The sequence below is a fragment of the Gamsiella multidivaricata genome (genome assembly GCF_025024155.1).
Source record: "Gamsiella multidivaricata strain RSA 2152 chromosome Unknown BC939scaffold_48, whole genome shotgun sequence".
Lineage (NCBI taxonomy): Eukaryota > Fungi > Mortierellomycota > Mortierellomycetes > Mortierellales > Mortierellaceae > Gamsiella > Gamsiella multidivaricata.
The window spans coordinates 267,707-284,655 of NW_026251756.1; the positions used below are offsets into that span (position 1 = coordinate 267,707).

General features: G+C 49.0%; 9 protein-coding genes across 9 annotated transcripts; 4 read left to right on the forward strand and 5 right to left on the reverse strand.

Annotated features, from left to right (window-relative positions):
* Position 1: 1 nt before the first annotated feature.
* On the reverse strand, positions 2 to 2,204 carry BC939DRAFT_456798 (major facilitator superfamily domain-containing protein). Its single transcript, XM_051556385.1, has 5 exons — positions 2,039 to 2,204; positions 1,847 to 1,935; positions 1,398 to 1,738; positions 591 to 1,298; positions 2 to 493 (listed from the first exon to the last, which is right to left on the reverse strand). Exons 1-5 carry the CDS (start codon positions 2,132 to 2,134, stop codon positions 126 to 128), a joined length of 1,602 nt encoding a protein of 533 aa, XP_051410539.1. The 5' UTR covers positions 2,135 to 2,204; the 3' UTR covers positions 2 to 125.
* A 1,044-nt stretch (positions 2,205 to 3,248) lies between these two features.
* BC939DRAFT_216583 (uncharacterized protein) lies at positions 3,249 to 4,455 on the reverse strand. Its single transcript, XM_051550741.1, has 3 exons — positions 4,379 to 4,455; positions 4,182 to 4,254; positions 3,249 to 4,091 (listed from the first exon to the last, which is right to left on the reverse strand). The coding sequence occupies exons 2-3, from the start codon at positions 4,236 to 4,238 to the stop codon at positions 3,549 to 3,551; spliced, it is 600 nt and encodes a 199-aa protein (XP_051410540.1). The 5' UTR covers positions 4,239 to 4,254; positions 4,379 to 4,455; the 3' UTR covers positions 3,249 to 3,548.
* BC939DRAFT_456816 (uncharacterized protein) lies at positions 4,429 to 4,984 on the reverse strand. Its single transcript, XM_051556386.1, has 3 exons — positions 4,835 to 4,984; positions 4,544 to 4,744; positions 4,429 to 4,451 (listed from the first exon to the last, which is right to left on the reverse strand). The coding sequence occupies exons 1-2, from the start codon at positions 4,955 to 4,957 to the stop codon at positions 4,550 to 4,552; spliced, it is 318 nt and encodes a 105-aa protein (XP_051410541.1). The 5' UTR covers positions 4,958 to 4,984; the 3' UTR covers positions 4,429 to 4,451; positions 4,544 to 4,549.
* Positions 4,985 to 5,389: 405 nt separating this feature from the next.
* Positions 5,390 to 6,426, reverse strand: BC939DRAFT_456824 (uncharacterized protein). Its single transcript, XM_051556387.1, has 3 exons — positions 5,793 to 6,426; positions 5,599 to 5,679; positions 5,390 to 5,458 (listed from the first exon to the last, which is right to left on the reverse strand). The coding sequence occupies exons 1-2, from the start codon at positions 6,342 to 6,344 to the stop codon at positions 5,620 to 5,622; spliced, it is 612 nt and encodes a 203-aa protein (XP_051410542.1). The 5' UTR covers positions 6,345 to 6,426; the 3' UTR covers positions 5,390 to 5,458; positions 5,599 to 5,619.
* Positions 6,427 to 6,430: 4 nt separating this feature from the next.
* Positions 6,431 to 8,616, forward strand: BC939DRAFT_456829 (uncharacterized protein). The gene is given in 8 exon segments (XM_051556388.1): positions 6,431 to 6,452; positions 6,627 to 7,118; positions 7,148 to 7,228; positions 7,244 to 7,526; positions 7,604 to 7,744; positions 7,768 to 7,849; positions 7,940 to 8,163; positions 8,183 to 8,616. The coding sequence occupies 7 exon segments, from the start codon at positions 6,759 to 6,761 to the stop codon at positions 8,233 to 8,235; spliced, it is 1,224 nt and encodes a 407-aa protein (XP_051410543.1). The 5' UTR covers positions 6,431 to 6,452; positions 6,627 to 6,758; the 3' UTR covers positions 8,236 to 8,616.
* A 1,076-nt stretch (positions 8,617 to 9,692) lies between these two features.
* BC939DRAFT_456836 (uncharacterized protein) lies at positions 9,693 to 10,978 on the forward strand (the record flags this gene model as incomplete). The annotated part of the gene is made up of 2 exons (XM_051556389.1): positions 9,693 to 10,329; positions 10,495 to 10,978. Coding segments are annotated over exons 1-2 (474 nt in total), but the record flags the coding sequence as incomplete, so codon positions are not given.
* On the forward strand, positions 10,961 to 12,348 carry BC939DRAFT_456838 (supernatant protein factor C-terminal domain-containing protein). Its single transcript, XM_051556390.1, has 4 exons — positions 10,961 to 11,284; positions 11,506 to 11,686; positions 11,788 to 11,898; positions 12,011 to 12,348. The coding sequence occupies exons 1-4, from the start codon at positions 11,102 to 11,104 to the stop codon at positions 12,133 to 12,135; spliced, it is 600 nt and encodes a 199-aa protein (XP_051410545.1). The 5' UTR covers positions 10,961 to 11,101; the 3' UTR covers positions 12,136 to 12,348.
* Positions 12,349 to 12,536: 188 nt separating this feature from the next.
* On the forward strand, positions 12,537 to 14,488 carry BC939DRAFT_456841 (Argonaute siRNA chaperone complex subunit Arb1-domain-containing protein). The gene is made up of 2 exons (XM_051556391.1): positions 12,537 to 13,038; positions 13,180 to 14,488. Exons 1-2 carry the CDS (start codon positions 12,803 to 12,805, stop codon positions 14,333 to 14,335), a joined length of 1,392 nt encoding a protein of 463 aa, XP_051410546.1. The 5' UTR covers positions 12,537 to 12,802; the 3' UTR covers positions 14,336 to 14,488.
* A 15-nt stretch (positions 14,489 to 14,503) lies between these two features.
* Positions 14,504 to 16,871, reverse strand: BC939DRAFT_456842 (uncharacterized protein). The gene has a single exon (XM_051556392.1). It carries the CDS (start codon positions 16,771 to 16,773, stop codon positions 14,533 to 14,535), a length of 2,241 nt encoding a protein of 746 aa, XP_051410547.1. The 5' UTR covers positions 16,774 to 16,871; the 3' UTR covers positions 14,504 to 14,532.
* Between the last annotated feature and the right edge of the window lie 78 nt (positions 16,872 to 16,949).

The following is a 16,949-nucleotide window of genomic DNA, read 5'->3' on the forward strand; positions in this document are numbered from 1 at the left end:
GTAATAGTAAAATCCTTGATCTTTATGCTGTCATGGACGACTTTGTATATTAGTGGATATTGTTACAATGGATAGGAATGGTGATAGCTAGCCTATGTGCTGATATTACAGGAAAGCGTATGCAATCATGCGACGGTCTTTTCGTCAGAGACATCCAAGATTTGGCTCTTGCCGTCCTTGACCTCGAAGATCTCGCTGTTGTGGGCGGTATCCATCTGGCCCGGCTGACCCACATTCTCACTGCCACGCTCAATGTTGAGGTCCTCCATGGACGACTCAGGCTGCTCGGACATCTTGGCGGGATCGCTGTTGGCCGCCAAGAGGATAGTAAATACGAGACCTATGCCTCCGATAACAGCGACAGTGTAAAACGCAGCTTGGTAGCCAGGGAGGAGTTCAGCCCCCATAGCAGTGGCGGGGTTACGGCCGTTGGCGATGATGTTGGAGATAGCAACACCGATGGGAGCGCCAAGTTGAAGGGAGACATTGTACACTAAAATGAGGACAAAAAACGATGATTGTCAATACGATGGATCAGACTTGGTAGCAGAGTGGGTCAAATGAAGGATCCTTTCGAGTGAATAACTTACCAGCGCCGACAACGCCCTGGTCTTCATCGTTGGCATCAGCGACAGAGTTGATCTGGCAGCAGAGCCAGATAGGGGCCATACCCAAGAAGTTCAGGATCAAGGAAGGAAAGGGGATGGACCAATACGAAGAGTCGACCTTGATCTGGGCCCAAAGGACACCCGAGGCGATCAAGAAGAACCAGCCGATTATCATAATAACCTTTGTTCTGACCATAGTCACCAGCCTGGTGAGTGCAATGATGGCAGCGATAGCACCGACACCATGGACAATGTAAGCGAAAGAAGTATTCAGGGCGGTGTAGCCGAGTACGTTCTGGAGGACCAAGGACGAGAAAAAGATCATGGCGTTCATGGACGCAGAGACGCAGATGATGATAACACAGGATGCAATCAGACGACGCGATCGCCAGATACGGAAGGGCATGATGGGGTAGCTGATCCTAGTTTCAACCACAATAAAGACGACCAAAAGCGCGAGACCGACGATAAAGGGCGCTAGGGTCGAGGCGACGCCCCAGCCAGCAGAGGGACCCTCACTGAGGTAGTATATGATGGCGACAATGCTGAGCGTGAAGGACAGGATGCCAATTATATCGAGGCGACGATCCGTGGCCTTGGACTGGCTCAGCTCGACAGGAATGACAACGAAACCCAGGAAGGTCATTATGAACCCAATAATGGCAGTGATATAAAAGATCCATCGCCAGCCTTTCGTTGGGTGAAATCAAGCAATGAAATTAATAACAGGATCAGGCAAAAGGCTAACCGGCGCCTTCGAGCCATAGTTCAAGGGATCTGGTGCCTTACCAATGGTCGAGCCTAAGATACCGCCGAGGAGAACCCCAATAACCGATCCGACTGCGCCCGTGCCACCAAAGATAGCCAAGGCCTTTGTGCGCTCAGGTCCCACAGGATAAGTAGTAGTCAAGATGGCCAATGCACTTGGTACAGTGAATCCGGCGCCCATGCCCTGCAATGCACGGCCGACAGACATAACGATCGGGTCTTTGGCGAAGCCATTGACGACGGCCCAGATCGAGAACCAGGTAACTCCGGCAATGTAGATGCGACGGTGACCAAACAGGTCGCCTAAACGACCGCCGATCAGAAGGAAGGCGCCATAAGCCAGAGCATATGCGGAAGTGACCCTTGAAGTTGGAAGAAGAGGGTAGCAGAGAAACAAACAGTTGCAGGTTTAGTAAACGGGTTCATATTGGCTGTACGTTTGCGCGGAGTGCGTCGGTGTATATTCTTACCATTGCAGCTGGTCGACTTTGTATCCGACCTGGCTCATGATGTCTGGCAAAGTGATGGTTACACTGGCAACATTGATGATATCGAGCATCTACGCAGCATCGAAAGGAGTACACGTATTGTATCGCTGAGCAATGAGGTCCATGCACGATCAGGTTATCAAGAAATAGGGAGACGTTGTTGGTAAGACGTACCTGTGCCATGGAGACCAGGGCGAGGAGGAGAGTCTTGCTCTGGTCCAGTCTGCGGTACCACGGCAGCTTTGGAGCGATCGTGGATGAGCTCTCCATGATGTAGAGTGTATTATTGTAAATATAAGGAAAAGAAAGAAAGACGTGTAAGGGTCTAAGAACAAGCAAGTGGCAGCAGTGGATGTGAGAGGCACTTTGTGCATCTTTATACACCCTGCCGCGGGCTGCGGGCTGCAGTGTGAACACATCTGAGGGAGTCCCAAGGCAACGCAAGCGATTACGCACTTTCGATTGCTTTCGAAGGAGGATGCATCTGAGTCTCATAGTTGCGCTCCGCCCCGCAGACACCTCCCTTCCCCTGCGTAGTTGTTTCTTAAAGAAAACCATTCGACAGCCAATCGAAGAGGGCCATACAGTCCGGGTAACCACCTCGCTTTTTATCTTTTATTTTACTTTTATTTACTGAATAGGCTTTGTAACGCACGCGTAGACCCTGCCTCGCTTTTTTTCCCTTTTCCAGTCCCCTCTCGCGCTTCGCGCTTAAATCTGTATCCGAAAAGTGTACATGTATGTCCCAGCCGGGATCATGATTGTCAATCCTAAAAGCATCCATAGCAAACCGGCTCAGGCAATGGCAGCGCCTCACACCCATACTGCTAATTGCGGGAGGACTGCGGGGGGGCAGGGGATACACTGCAGTCAAGGCGCGGGTACTTTACATCGAGTGCGGTACTCGATCCCTTCCCCCCTTTCCTCCCCCCTCCTCCTCCTCGACACATGTAGCTACCTGGGACAATGCACAAGGGCAACGCGCAGAGTGGTTCTATTCCTCGTCCCGCGGCACTAATGCAGGCAACAGGTCCTGTTCGATGGATTTGTTACTGCAGTGTGCCCTTTTTGCTGCCTGCAGATAACCAACACATGTCATTGTATTGCGTGATGTAGGCTGCACATTCAGTGCTAGGCCTGCAGCATGCAGCGCAGGCACCAACAGACGCCGTTATCACAGCCTTCCTCTTTATTGGGGGGCCAGCGTCTCCTTACCGTTCCTACCCCCATTCCAGAACATATTCCGACTACTATTGCTTGGATGCTCAAGCTGCCCCCTCTTTCTCAGACATATAATGGATCAAACCCCCTTCGCATCTCTTGCAGCACGGTATCCAGCTCTATAGTTATTCCTTCCCGTTATCGTCTACCATTGTGTGAGGAAACTTCCAAGCTCCTATCCACCTAGACGTATTTGTATGCGATATGCCTGGCGGTTGTCGGCTCAGGACACGAGCAGGCGTTGCATTTACATGCTTATGATTAAATCTAATGGACATCCATACATCGACAAGCGTTTCTTTCTCAAGTGCTTGTTCCTTGAGGGCCGCGCTCGGGGTTAAGTATGCACGTTACTCAAATCAACCTAATGCCCATGGCAACTTCCACGTCACTTGTGGGGTGGAAAATAACGTTGGAAATAACATCACGGTTGAGCCTTCTGTATTTGACTCGTACCAGAGGACTATTTTTGATACCGCTGTCCTGCTTGTGAGGCATTCAGGCCTTGAATCTCGAGTAAAGTGTTTTTTGTGGTCGCCACAACAGATTTGAGGTACTCGAGTGTACATTTCCTTTTCTTTCTTGCCTCCACTGCGGCGCCCATTTGCTTCATCAACCCCATTAATAAACCCTCATTATCCTCAAACTCTTGTCTGGTCGCCACTTCTCTGGCAACTCTTTCGAATTCCTGCTCTGCTGCCCTTTTCCGGTCGAGTTGCAAACGGAGTAATGGCGCTAATCCTGCCTCCAAATCTGGTCCGAAAAAATCCATATTCTGGACATGTTGCTCCTGAGCGACGGCAGGTTCAATGGCAGATTCAATCGCAGGCTCACCGGAATAGGATACCCTCACACTTTTATAGAGCCTCTGAACCAGGTACATGTGCTTGCAAGGGATCAGGTGAAGACAATAATCGGCACAACTGCATGACACAATGCTGGTAACATCGTTGTTGTGGCGGACAATGTATGAAACGTCAGCTCTAACAAAGGATTTGACGACAAACTGGAAAAAAGGATGGTAAAAAAGTAAGCATAAGCATGAAACCACAACCACCACGATATTTTTGACAAATTAAGCCAAGCCAGAACCTACTTTGTGCTGGATCAGTGCCTCAACCATAAGCAGGGCAACATTAAGATCCAGTCTCATTGCCTCTTTTTTCCTCCTAGCGTCGTATGTTGACAATGGCGGGTCAGCAAATTCCTCTGTAATCTGGTAAAGTCTCTTCTGGAAGTCAACGTCCACTGCTCCCTGCAACAGAAACACAAGATCATCCGGGTGCAGATTACGCTGACTTCCTAGATGGTGCCTCTTCAACGTCTTGTGCCAGCTTTCTACAAGGTTGTTGGTATTGATATGCTGGTAATTCTATATTGCAAAACAATAAGGATAGTGGTTAACGGTTATGTGCAAGTTGGACGGGAGTCAGCCTTGCCTAACAACACTCAATTTAGCCTTTCTCACAGTACCTTTCTAAGGTACAATGCCCATTTCTCCACTCGTTCTGGGACCATCCACGTTTTCAGGTAGTTGATCATCTTCTTACGTTTCAGGAACGCCTTTGTGAAACCATCCCACTTCTGCACTCGCTCTGCATCAGTTCTGGCATTCCGTATCTCTTTCAAAGGTAGTCGCATAGCATTACAGACGTCAACCTATGAGAATAGAAACAGAACAATGACAGTGTGTTAGGAGTATGCTGCCACTCAACCCTTTTCCTTTCCTTATTGAATCGTTGCACTTGCTCCATGATATTCTTTTGTCTTTCGCTCCCATGCCTGTGCAACATGAAACGAGCAGTAATAGATATCCAGTGTCTTGAATGATTGTCGTAACGCCTCTGTTTCTGTCTGGGAGCAGTCTACCATGAATTTGGACGCGTTCAAGCCACAGTGCTCCCTTGACCCATTTCAGCCAGGTCCTAAGAGTATTACTAAGGAAAAAGTGTTAAGGGCACTGACAGTCAAGGAGCAACGAGAGTAAAGTAATAGAGAGAGATGAATCGTTTGGTGAGTAGGGAAGCAGGGCGTAGAAACAAGAGACGACAGGACAACTAACATTGATTCAGAGTTGCAAACCATGAAGGCAATTGGTATGCCAATATTCGCTGCTCGATCTCGGACAAGGAGAGTGAAAAGGTATGCAGATGGGAACACTTTCTCGTTATCTGGATCAGGCAGCAATGATCTGACGGCCTTGTGCGTCGAATCCATGCAGACGATGCCATGGTGACTTGACATAACCTTGAGGGTGGTACATGAAGATAATAGAGCTTGGTCCTTAGTAGAAAGGCGCGGAGGAATTTCAACAAAGCATAAACTTAACCAAGAGCTCACTTCCAACTGGAACTCGGTGGACCAAGCAAAAAAGTAATTGTTTGTAATCCCGCACACGTTATCAACAAAATGGCCTTTTCCACCCTCCTTCTCGATTTGCTCCATCTAGAGCTTCACGCTTGTAGTGGGGTTGATTGACTTACGAGACCCACTTGTCCTTGCGCGGTACACAGCAGAACGCACATCATTGTACTTCATGTAGTACAAAGGAGCAGCAGGGCCTTTAATTTTTCGGGATCTTTGCTACAATTCAGGCAAGAAGAGAGTTGTCAGCACTGAACGTTTGAACCCAAGAACAATGAAAAATATTGTAACAGAATGCAGCTGTGCCTCTTACATGCATAATTGACTTTTTGTTGGGACGCAGCAATGCCTTTATTGCTGCCCATTTCATACCGCTGCGAGCCTGCTTTGCGGTCCAAGTTCGTTCATTTCTGCCCAAAGGAATCCTCGATCTTGCTGAGCCAGAATCGTCATGAGAATGCCTCCATTTGTACGAGACATTCACTACCTCTTTACCGACTGGTTTTGTCATCCTGATCTCGACAGGACAGGCTGCACCAACAGAGTCGCGGGTGATAGTCAATTTTGTTGGTCTTTTGTGCCTTCTGCAACTGAAACGAAAGCTCCAATCATTCCGTTTTGGTGCGCCAACTGAGCCTCCATAACCCACAGGTCTAAAAGTCGGGAGTTGACTGTCAGGGCTACCCTTCAAGAGACCGTGATTACACCCTCCTTCAGTGCGATGCACAAATTGAATCGCGGTTCGCTCCCGATGCCAGAAGGTCTTAAAATCGTCAGCAGACAATGCCGCTTTCCAAATTTCGTTCTCATGTGAAATCACGTTTGGCGTGTATAGTGTGGTGGGATCGAAGTCGCTAGGATCGAGTAAGATGTCCTTGACTCTGAGACCGGACATGAGAAGAGAATAAAGTGAGAGAGGAATGGAATAAAACAAGCTTGATTTTTTTAAATTGATTTCAGACGTCTTTGCTCTCTGGTGACTTGACTTCTCCCAGCTCAGCAGGTAAGGGAATGATTCCTAGCTTTCCTCACTTTTCAGCCCTAAACTAAACTCTGGGAATGTTTATGGTCAGGTCCAAATGACCGTTCTCTGTCCAAAGGACGCATTCAATTTATTTTTTAGGACAAAGCCGTACATCAACCTTAACTCCTCTTTTTGCATTTCAAACTTCAATAGACTTTGGTGATTTCCCACTTTCAACCCTCTTTCTCTTTCAACTCTTCACTGCCCTGATTCAATTACTTCATTCCAGCAAACACACTACACAATCGACCACGACTCTTCCCTCGCACTACTCGACTTCACGGGATGGGTTTGAAGGGTTGGTTCCCCTTCATTTGCAAGAAGGGATACGAGCCCACAGTCATTCAGCAATCAGGAACAACAACAACCTCAACCACATCCACCAAGAGGATCGATTTGCTCTCGCGGTTCTCGGTCATTCGTACCGCCTATACACAAAACTCTGTAGAAAAGGCCCATGCGATCCTGGAAAAGGATATTGAGCAGTTCGGTTCCAAGGATACTGTTATTGTCTATGTGGATGGAGCCCAGGCGCAAGAGAAAGAACACACCGCACAGGCTCGACAGAAGACCCGAGAGAAGGCGGCAAGCCGTTGCAAAGAGGCCTTGGACTTTCTTCAAGACAGGATCGACCGCAATTTAAAAGTCGGAAACGACACTTCACAGATGTGAAGACAAATATGGCATCAACATTCTACTGGTCCCTGCCCATTCGAGCGTCCTTTGTGGAGTATATGACCCAAGCGGGATGGAAGGTATAGACCTGTGAGACTGAGGCCGACGTCGCGATCGCTCGGGACTGCGAACCAGGCGACACTGTTGTTTCTGCAGATAGCGACATGATGGCCTACCCCAGTACCTCAACCTTATGGCGTCCTATCGCCAGGAACTTGATCTTGGTATACAATCTGAAGGACGTCCGTCGCACTCTCGACTTCTCAGAGGCCCAACTCACAGCCCTTGCAGTTGTATCTGGCAACGATTACGGCAAGAGCATCTACTCGCTTGGTGCAGCTACCAATTACTCTGTTATCAAAGCCATCCGAGACAAAGGTATTTTATATTGATGTGTGTGACAGAGTTAGACTTTGACCTTTAACTAACTAAATATTGTTTGCCACTCTTTTTAGACACCCTGGGTACAGTAGCCGAGTATCTGAACGATCCCAAGGTTGCATCCAAGAATGCTGCTGTCCGTAACAACGAGGAAAAGACATTTGAAGTGGCCATCAAAGTTTTCGTATATCTCAAGCAGACTCCTGCCACCAGCAGTCCCCCTCTGTTGGAAGCCCAGCCTACGGCGATCTTCACAGACGGTTTTTGGATCTTTGTGCCCTGTATAGGCAACAAAAGGAAAACGGCCCTTCACAAACGAGGTAAATTGTTTTGGTCTTTTTTTTGAGCAATGGCTTTGCATTCACTCCTTCCTTCATCTCATCTCTGCCTTATTTTTTTGATGTTTATAGTCCTCCCGAGGTGCCCATTATACGACTGCACCACTCTCATGCGGCGATCAGGTTCAAGACTGTGGAGTCGCCTGCTGTGCTGAAACGTGTCTCTGGTCACTTGGGATCATTGCCATCACAAGAGCTTCAGTCAGATGTGCAGGACCAGTCAACTGTCTCCTCAACGTCGTCTCAGCAACTAGAGAGACACCCACCATTAGCGAGGGCAAATATCCCAAAAAATCGTCAAAATACTCCTTCAAGATGAGGACAGGATCAACCCAGCGCCCACCGCCAGACAAGATGAAGGTTTATAAGTTTAAACCATACAAGGAATGGACCGACTCTCCTGAAGACTCAACCCTGGACAGTAAAGCCAAACCCAAGGTCAAGCCCAAGCCCAAGTTCAAGATCAAGACCCTCGCTACTTCGACTGCAAATACCAGGAAGCTGGCAGTCATGCGCCACTTGGCTTACCATCATCCCACCTCGTCCCTTAAAGTTGGTACTCTGGCCGCGAACGTCAAGCGAGCAGTACCAAACAATGGTGTTCTCCAACAAGAGGTCATACATTGCATCCGAGATCTGATGCAGGAAGCAGCCCGAGTAAAGCGGAAAGGCCAGCAAGTGATCGGAAAGTTTGTCGACTACATCAACAAGCATGGACTAGGACCCATTGATCGTCAATTTATGGATCTGTTCTGTCCTCGAGTATCCATGAATGATGTCAAGGATGAGGAGAATGAAGAGACGGAGGAGGAGGGGATGGGGACAGCGAGGACGATTTGGACGACAAGCCAAAGGGTGGCGGAGGCTCTGCTCAGTCCTCTTTCCTGTTGAGTTTCCTGACATCCATATACTCTGGAAACCGCTCAAGAAATGCTGGTACTGGCTCGACAGTCAATGAATTTATTGATCGACCCATTCATCTCCAGCTGTACACACCACCACCACCGGCATCTAATGGCTGCAAGCACAAAGCAGTCTTTACACCATCGGAACTGGTAGCATCCGTCTTCACCCAACTCAGGGTCGAACTCAAGAAGATGTACAAGAACGGTTCCTGCGATCTGTACAAAAAGGTAAGGGTTGCAAACTGCTAGTCAGTTCAATATGCATCAAGCCAACAGCAAACAAAGGTAATTATTCTTACTTATTATCTTCTATCTCTTGGATTGTAGCTCATGGCAAGAAAGGAAAAGGGTCTCTTGGGTTCCGACGTTGATGTGGAGATTCAGGGGAAGTATCTGCTGTTGAGAACTTCCTTGCCCTTAACAAAATCAGTCCAAACCCTCGAAGGATCATTCCCATAACAAATTCAAGGCAACCGTTTGTGAGTTTTACGGAGCGTAACCTTGTTGGGTTCTTTTTCAGTCGTGGAGGGGTTCTGAGAGCTCAAGTTCAGGAACTGGTCGGTACCATCTGCACTTCTATTGTAGATGCCCAGGAGCATATAGGCAATATGGAACCTGGGATTCTCATCAAAAAATTCCTGGCTGATATCGGTCTCAAGGGCCTGACCAATCGCCAGCGGCGAAAAGCAGGGCATCGTGGGGCAATCGAGTTGCTAAACCTTGAGGAACTCGAGACCGATCTTCATATGTTGGACAGCAAGGACTTCCGACCGGAAACTTATCTCACCAAGAAGTATGTCCCAAGAGGGACAGTGCGGACCGATGGCTTCCATCTACAGCTATTATGTTTTAAGCGCAGAGAGCTTCTGTCAGTCAAGTGGAAACGGCTTCCTCAAGATCGATTGCCACGACGATTGACTACGACACTCCATGGAACCGGCGACCACCTGACTGAAATTCGAAACGTCCTTGGAAGCAAGGAGGACATAGCACAACTTTGGCCAGATGTCGATCCCCGTGACATCAAGACACTCACCCTCGATGCCGGTCAGGCTTTTGTAGTAGGCGCCTACGCACATCTACCACAATCAAGCAAAGGCAAGGATCCAGTGCTTGGTGCTGTATCAACCTTTGAGGCCCCGTCCACCATTGCGTCTCCTACAACACCAATGGCACCACCGCCAGTGCAGGACTCGACACAATCACCATCTTCAGCGGCGCACCACAACAAGACGCCTCATCATAATCTTACCGTAAACCAAAAGGCGGTAATGCAGCCCACATTTCGATACCGGCGATGGCTCCAGGAAGCGAGTAAGGTGGTTCCTGAGGGCCAACCACAGTCTATTGAGCAAATCGAGTCCCAGCTTCCTCCTCTTCGAGGTCCAGAGGCTAGTGTAACCAACTATGTCGCAAGACTGGAACAAGTTGAGGACCAACTGATGGAGTTTTACAATGGGAACAACAATCGATCCAAGAAAAATACGTGGGACATGGAGCGTGCCAAACACATCGAATACCAGGCCATTGCCAACAGTTTACTCAAGATCGTTGGTGTGGGCCTGGGTGATTTCAGAAGCTCGAAGCGGCTATCATCTCTGCATGGGACGTTTTTGTCTTACTTCATCCCTCTGGTAGGCAAAGTATTTATTTTTATCATCTATAACACCTTCAAAAAACCGACCGCAAATGAGTAACATTTTTTTCTTAATTTTATACATAGGCGCGCTCCCTCGGATACGTTGTTGTTGGTATTGAAGAGTACTATACTTCAAAAAAATGCCCGAACTATGAGGAGTTTGTGGCCCAGGTGACCATACGCTAGCTCTTCTGCCCCCACTGTGGCAAGTATTATCACAGAGATGTTATGGCGGCGCAAAACATGTCCAATATCGTCCAAGGGCACCTTTTGGAGCAGAAAAGACCTCTCTACTTGCAGCCCAAAACAGCAGATGGAAGGTATCCCTGGATCGAACCGTCGACATCCGATCAAGGGGCAGTTGATGGAATCAGCAAGTCCACTGGAAGCACGAGTGCTCGCAAGAAACGATCGTCTCCCGCAACCCCAACATCAAGGAAACGCCCTACCAAGATGGCTAAAGAACTTTAATTATTGTGTGTCAGGTCACACACACCCAAATGCCGATAATAGCAACGATTTTTACGATTTAGGTGACGTAATTGTAGATTTCATAGTGCTATAGTCGTGGGGTGAGGCCATCATCGCTCAGCTGTCATCTGTCAACGACATCTCCTTCCCTGATCACTCCTGCATCCACTCATTCAGACAATATAGTATATCCACGGCAGGAAAAACAACAACAACACGATGTTCCACAAACTCACGCTCCTCGCCGTCACCCTCCTGGTTACCATCCAGTCGGTGGCAGCTTTCAACGTGGTCGTGCCTGCCCAGGAGCGCCGATGCTTCTTTGAGGTCCTTGAGAAGGGCGACAACCTCCACGTTTCGTTCCAAGTCGGCGAAGGTGGTCATCTCGACATTGATTTCTGGGTAATGATCATTCTGGATAGGGGCTGATTTGCCTGTTTGAAGCTATTAGACAGGGAACACACGATCGCGCTCCTCCACCGCGTCGTTGCACATGCGACGGTTTGCAGAAGATGGCTATGGACCTCGGCCGAAAACAAAATGAAGACGCTGTTAGAATCCTGTATACTGACCTTTGGCCTTTCATTACTGACCTTGTACTCGTACGCGACCTCTCACTATAGATGACTGACCCCGATGGTACCCTTGTCGAGGATGCGACTAAGTCCGCCTCGGCTACGTACAACCATGAGGCCAAGGTCAGCGGCAAGCACGAGTACTGCTTCAGCAATCAATTCTCGACTGTCACCGAAAAGACTGTTGGATTCAATGTTCTGGTTATGAAGCCCTACAAGGAGGACCCAAGTATGCAATGTCTATGTCTATGTCTATGTCTTGAAAGGTCACTCTTCTTTTATTATAGTCGGTTTGCTGACAGTTCTGACATTCTTATTTCTCGATAATAGCGCACAAGATTGATCCTTTGGAGAACGAGATCCGCGAGTTGGCTGCCGGTATTCAGGAGATCAGGAACGAGCAGGAGTACACCTTGGCCCGTGAGAGAACGCATCGTAACAGTACGTTTTTTGACGTTCATCATTCAGGACCCAATTGATCCAAAGATCACGACATACCTCTGCTGCAGGGACTATTGCGCTAACGCTGATACTTCTTCATTTCCCACAATAGCTGCTGAGAGCACAAACTCGCGTGTTGTGTGGTGGTCGCTCTTCCAGTCTGGCATTCTTTTCCTTGTCTGCGTTTTCCAAATCACGTACCTCAAGCGATTCTTTGAGGTCAAGCGGGTTGTCTAGATATAGCGGCTTTTATTCTGTTACTTGCTTTCAATATCCTTCATATCGCTGTCGGACACGCTCTTTCTACCTCGCTGTCCATCCATGGTCGTCTCACCTACATAAACGTAATCAAACCCAGATCTGTTCCTCTCTATGCAGTGGTATGAACTGGCCCCCAATAATTTGCTCGCATGAACGAGCTGCAATTGCCTGTGAGAGCGCTGAAACGGGAGCGACTCTGTCCAGGTTATGATCTGTGGTTCGACAAAAACAATGCGCCCTGTGCTCAGTACGGAAGTGTGGAAATGCTATGGGTGGACTGACTCCATTGTTTCGTTTGCGTTCCTTTTTGTTCGTTCCTTCCATTCCTTCGCTCTTTTCGCATCCCTACCATCCATTCACTTTTAACCTCACCATGGAAACCACCGAGATGAGTGAGGAGTAAGACTCATTGTCTACACAATCAGTCTCAAGCGGCGCATCCAAGTGGTCCTGTGTTTGCCTTTAGTGCTCACCGTCCTGTTTTCTTTTTTTTTCTTTCCTAGGCAGGCGCGGGAGACCATCACCCGCATGTTCCAAGAAATTGGAAACACCCTGAACGGCAAAGGCGATTACTCGGAGAGTGAGGAGGAAACTGACAGCGATACTGGCGCACAAGGTAGCATTGCCGTGAGACTTAATTCCTATGTCGTTACCACATTCAAATCCCCAGTTTTGTCTGAACCCTGCTGCTTATCTTCTGCACGATCTAGCCGCACCGTCAGCAGGTTCATCGAATGGTCAAACCGACGGCAACCGCGCAGCAGAACCACCACAGAAAAAGAAGAAAAAGAAGAAGAAAAAGAAAGCCGCCAACAAGCCAGATCTTGAGGACATTCTTGAGAATGCCGAGGCACTTGAACCTGAGGACCCCTTCGACATGTATGTTTATAATATTTCGGGATTTATTCAAATTGCACTAATCAGCAGTAGCATTGCCTGCCACCAATCTTCGATCTGTGAACTTTTAATCTAACTGACTTTACCTATACCTTTTCTCTTGCATATCGCGACGCTCAACAGGTCAAAGTCCATTGCCGAACGAGTCGAGATTGCCGTGACCAGATTCCGCAAGAACCGAAAGTTCAGCCCTGAACGCGCCAAGATCCTTTCCACTTATCTCGACTATGGCGGCATTCGCTCCGGCCCCAAGAGCTTCCAAGGAGGAGCGGTCAAATCCGGAGGTCCTGATGATGATGGCGAAGTCGATTTCGAGGCGCTTAACGCAGGAATTGATCTAGTAGAGTTGCCTGAGGATGGTCAGGAGATCGATTTTTCGAACGTGGTAACCACATTCTTGTCACAACACTTCCTGAAAAACACGGGATGGATCGACATGGTGTACTACAGAGATACGCCCCTCGTCGTCGCAGCCTTACTGAACTACTTCTTGATCCGCAATGTCGTGCCAGAGCATGAGGCAGATCTTCGTGCTGCACTGGCAGTGGCCGTTCAAGCGCAGATTGAACTACCTTTCATCAAGATGATCAGCAATGGATGGCCAAGTCGATACGACAAGGCCTGCTCGCTCCTGTACGGTGGCGAGTGGTATGGATTCCTGGATAACGAGTGGCAGGATCAGCGTGTTTTGATCGATACAATGGGCATGGATAGACTCACTGCAGAGAAAATCGTGCAGTCCTTGACTGGCCCAGATGTGGATATCCACACTATCAAGGTTAGCCCACGCGAATTCTTGGACCTAGAGATCATCAACGTGGATCTGCCTGACGGGATCGCGGCTACAGGCGACAGTCCAGCGCGCGCTGAATCGCCAGTTGTGATGCCGGAAGAAGAAGAGGCACGAATAGTTGCCATGGTCGACAAGATGCTGCTTGGTGGATCCGAGGCTCCTACGTCGCAACCAGATGAGACCGAATCGAATGGACCTGAGATAGAGGAGGCGGTCATACATATCCCTGCGCTTGCTAAGGTGACCTTCGCAGAGTGGGACTCTGATCTACCAAGGGAGGAGCAGCAACCAATCGACCGGCGTCGCAAGGTCCAGGTGTATTTCGACCCCAGTATCGCCACAAAAATGATGCAAAGAATGAGGGTCCAGGCCTATGTCTATACTCTGTCAAATGGCATGTCGTACCTGGAACAGGCGTCCGTCTATCCCACCTTCTACTTGGAGGCGGACGAAATCGAGGGATCTATCGATGATACTGACGATTGAACCTGTTGGCCATCCCGCGCCTGTTGCATACAATGGGGGAAAGAGAGGGGGAGGAGAAGGAGGAAGAAGAGGAGGGGAGGAGGAGGCGCATCGGTAATATATGCAATATACAGCAGCATAGCATTTCTCACAATAAAAACTGTACCATACTGATTATCAAACATTATGCTTTTGTACAATGCTCTTATTCCATGACTTCATTGAGATCGAGAGTTGCTAGCTTGGAGATGGTCGGACTCTGGACAACTCGCAATACCTCGCTCAACTCTCTGAATCAGATTGTTCAGTCTCGGCACTGTTGAGTGGAATCCAGAGGCTTTCATGCTGTCTAACACCCTCTCTGCTGAAGTCCATTGCTGATTCTCTAGACAGTTCTTCAGCAGGGTATAATAAACCTTCCATGGAATCTGACCCCCTTTGGTCCCTGCGAATGTTCTCTGCATGTCCGACAGCCATTTCTCCGCCTGGTCCATCATCAAGAGATTAGAGTATCCAGAAATCATGATAGAATAGGCGCCTGGCGACATGCCCTCCTTGGTCTCGGTGTTTGCAAGATGGGCCATTTCCTCCGCCAGACGGACATTGCCGGTCATGAATGCGCCCTGCATCATAGCTCCATACGTGTGGATCGAGGGCCGATGTCCTGCCTGCTGCATCTCCTCATATGTCTTTTGAGCCTGCTCAAACGCACCAGTCCTGACGAAACCTGCGATCATGGCTGAATACGTGACGCCTGTCATAGGCACGCCACGACTTGACATGACCTCCGTGACCTTGAGGGCCGCCTCTGGATCGCGCTGCGAGAAGATCGTGTCAGTGATAATATTATATGTCGTTTCGTTCGGTTGTATGCCTGACTGAGCCATCCTCTCCATGATTTTGCTCAATGCCTCAAGGTCTCGCAGTGAAAGAAGCCCCTTGATCATGATGTTGTAGGTATCCAATGGCACCTCAATCTCCCTGCTGGCAGTCATCTCCCCGTAGACAACCTTAGCTCTGTCGGGTTGATGGTTGTAGAACAGCCCGGACAACACGGTGTTATAGAGTACTGGGGTCGGTTTGATTGAGTGCGGTTTCGCCTGCATTACTGTCCAGAGGTCCATGGCCGAGTCCGGATTATGTGCCCCAAAGTAGCCGTTCATCATGCTCCCGAAGCTATACGAGTCCGGTCTGATCTTTGGATCCTGCAGCATCTGATTCCATAAATCCATGGCCGCAAGAAATTGCCTCGGTTCCTTACAGAGTGCCGAGAGGAGTGAGTTGAGGAGTACTAGGCTTGGGTCGATTCCTGACTGATACGTGGTCCGAAGATAGATCTGTGTGGCCTCTTTACAAAGACCAGCCTCCACCAATCCCGAAACGACACATGAGATCGTGAACTCCTCCGCAGGAAACCCGATGTCAAGCGTATGGTTCAACAGCGCCAACGCCTCTTCGGGCCGCTTCATCTTAAATCGGGACTCAAGAAGATGTGTAAACCGTCTCGAATTGGGTGGACATGTGTTGTTCTGGGTATTGTAAAAAATGGCCTTTACACGGTTGATCTGTTCGCTCGAGAGCTGAAGTCCCTTGGTCCACTTGAGAAACTGGTCCATGTAATGCGCGAGTCCATTATCTTGGAGTCCGACAAGCTCTTGAAGCGCAGCCTCGTTCTCGCTCTTCATGTACATCGCTACCCGAAGGGCAAGTGTCCTCTGGAGCACACCCATCCTCCGCGGCTCCTTCGCCAAAAGGTCCATGATATCCTGAGCATCCTGGTACTTTTTCCGCTTTATATGGCAGTAGATCAGGTCATTGTAATAGTCGGTGTTGAAGGGTACAGAGCGCTTCTTCAACTCCATCATGAGAAGGTGGAGTTTCGCTGCTACGTCCTTGGTCATGTCCTTGCTGCTGAGCCATTGACAAAGCCGAAGGCGATCCGCGTCACCAACAACTTTCTTGTCGTTGAGGTGGTCCTGGTATATCCGCCAATAATCCGTGTTTGGGTCCATTGATGATGGATTAGGGATAATGCCTGGCTTCTCGAGTTCGGCTGAGGTAGTAGCGGCTGTAGACTTGGCGGTGGCATGTCGAGAAGTTCGGGTACTGGTCCTCCTGGATGGCTGACCATTTGGATGCGTGCTTTCTGAGGCTTGGGATCGCGGCGGTACCGGGACGTGCCAAGGGTCCTGGATGGAGACCTTTTCTCTGCCGTTAGATACTGAGGTTCGTGTTGCTGGGTTATGAGAGTGCAAGTGCCGTTGACCAAGAGGACGTCGACTCCGGTGGTGGAAGACGTTGCGAGTCGAGCATGATAGCGTCCGCATTTGAAGCAGAAGTTGGACCCATTGATGGGCTATCGTTCCTGAGTCGTGCTGTGTCCAACCAATTGTCGGCTGCAGGACTGGTCTAGGGCGAACAGCTATTGGTAGCCGGCTGGTAATCCTTGCGACGCTCATGCTTGGTGGATGAGCGATCTGGTCATTACCGGCCTGGGGCGATTAGAAGCGTGTTCATGAACTATGGCTTGTGGCTTACCGTTTTTTATTGAAGGCAGACTAGGTCAAACTGTTTGTCCCTCGACCATTCGTTACACCTCCTCCAGCATCACAGCAAAGTAGTATACTATCAAGAC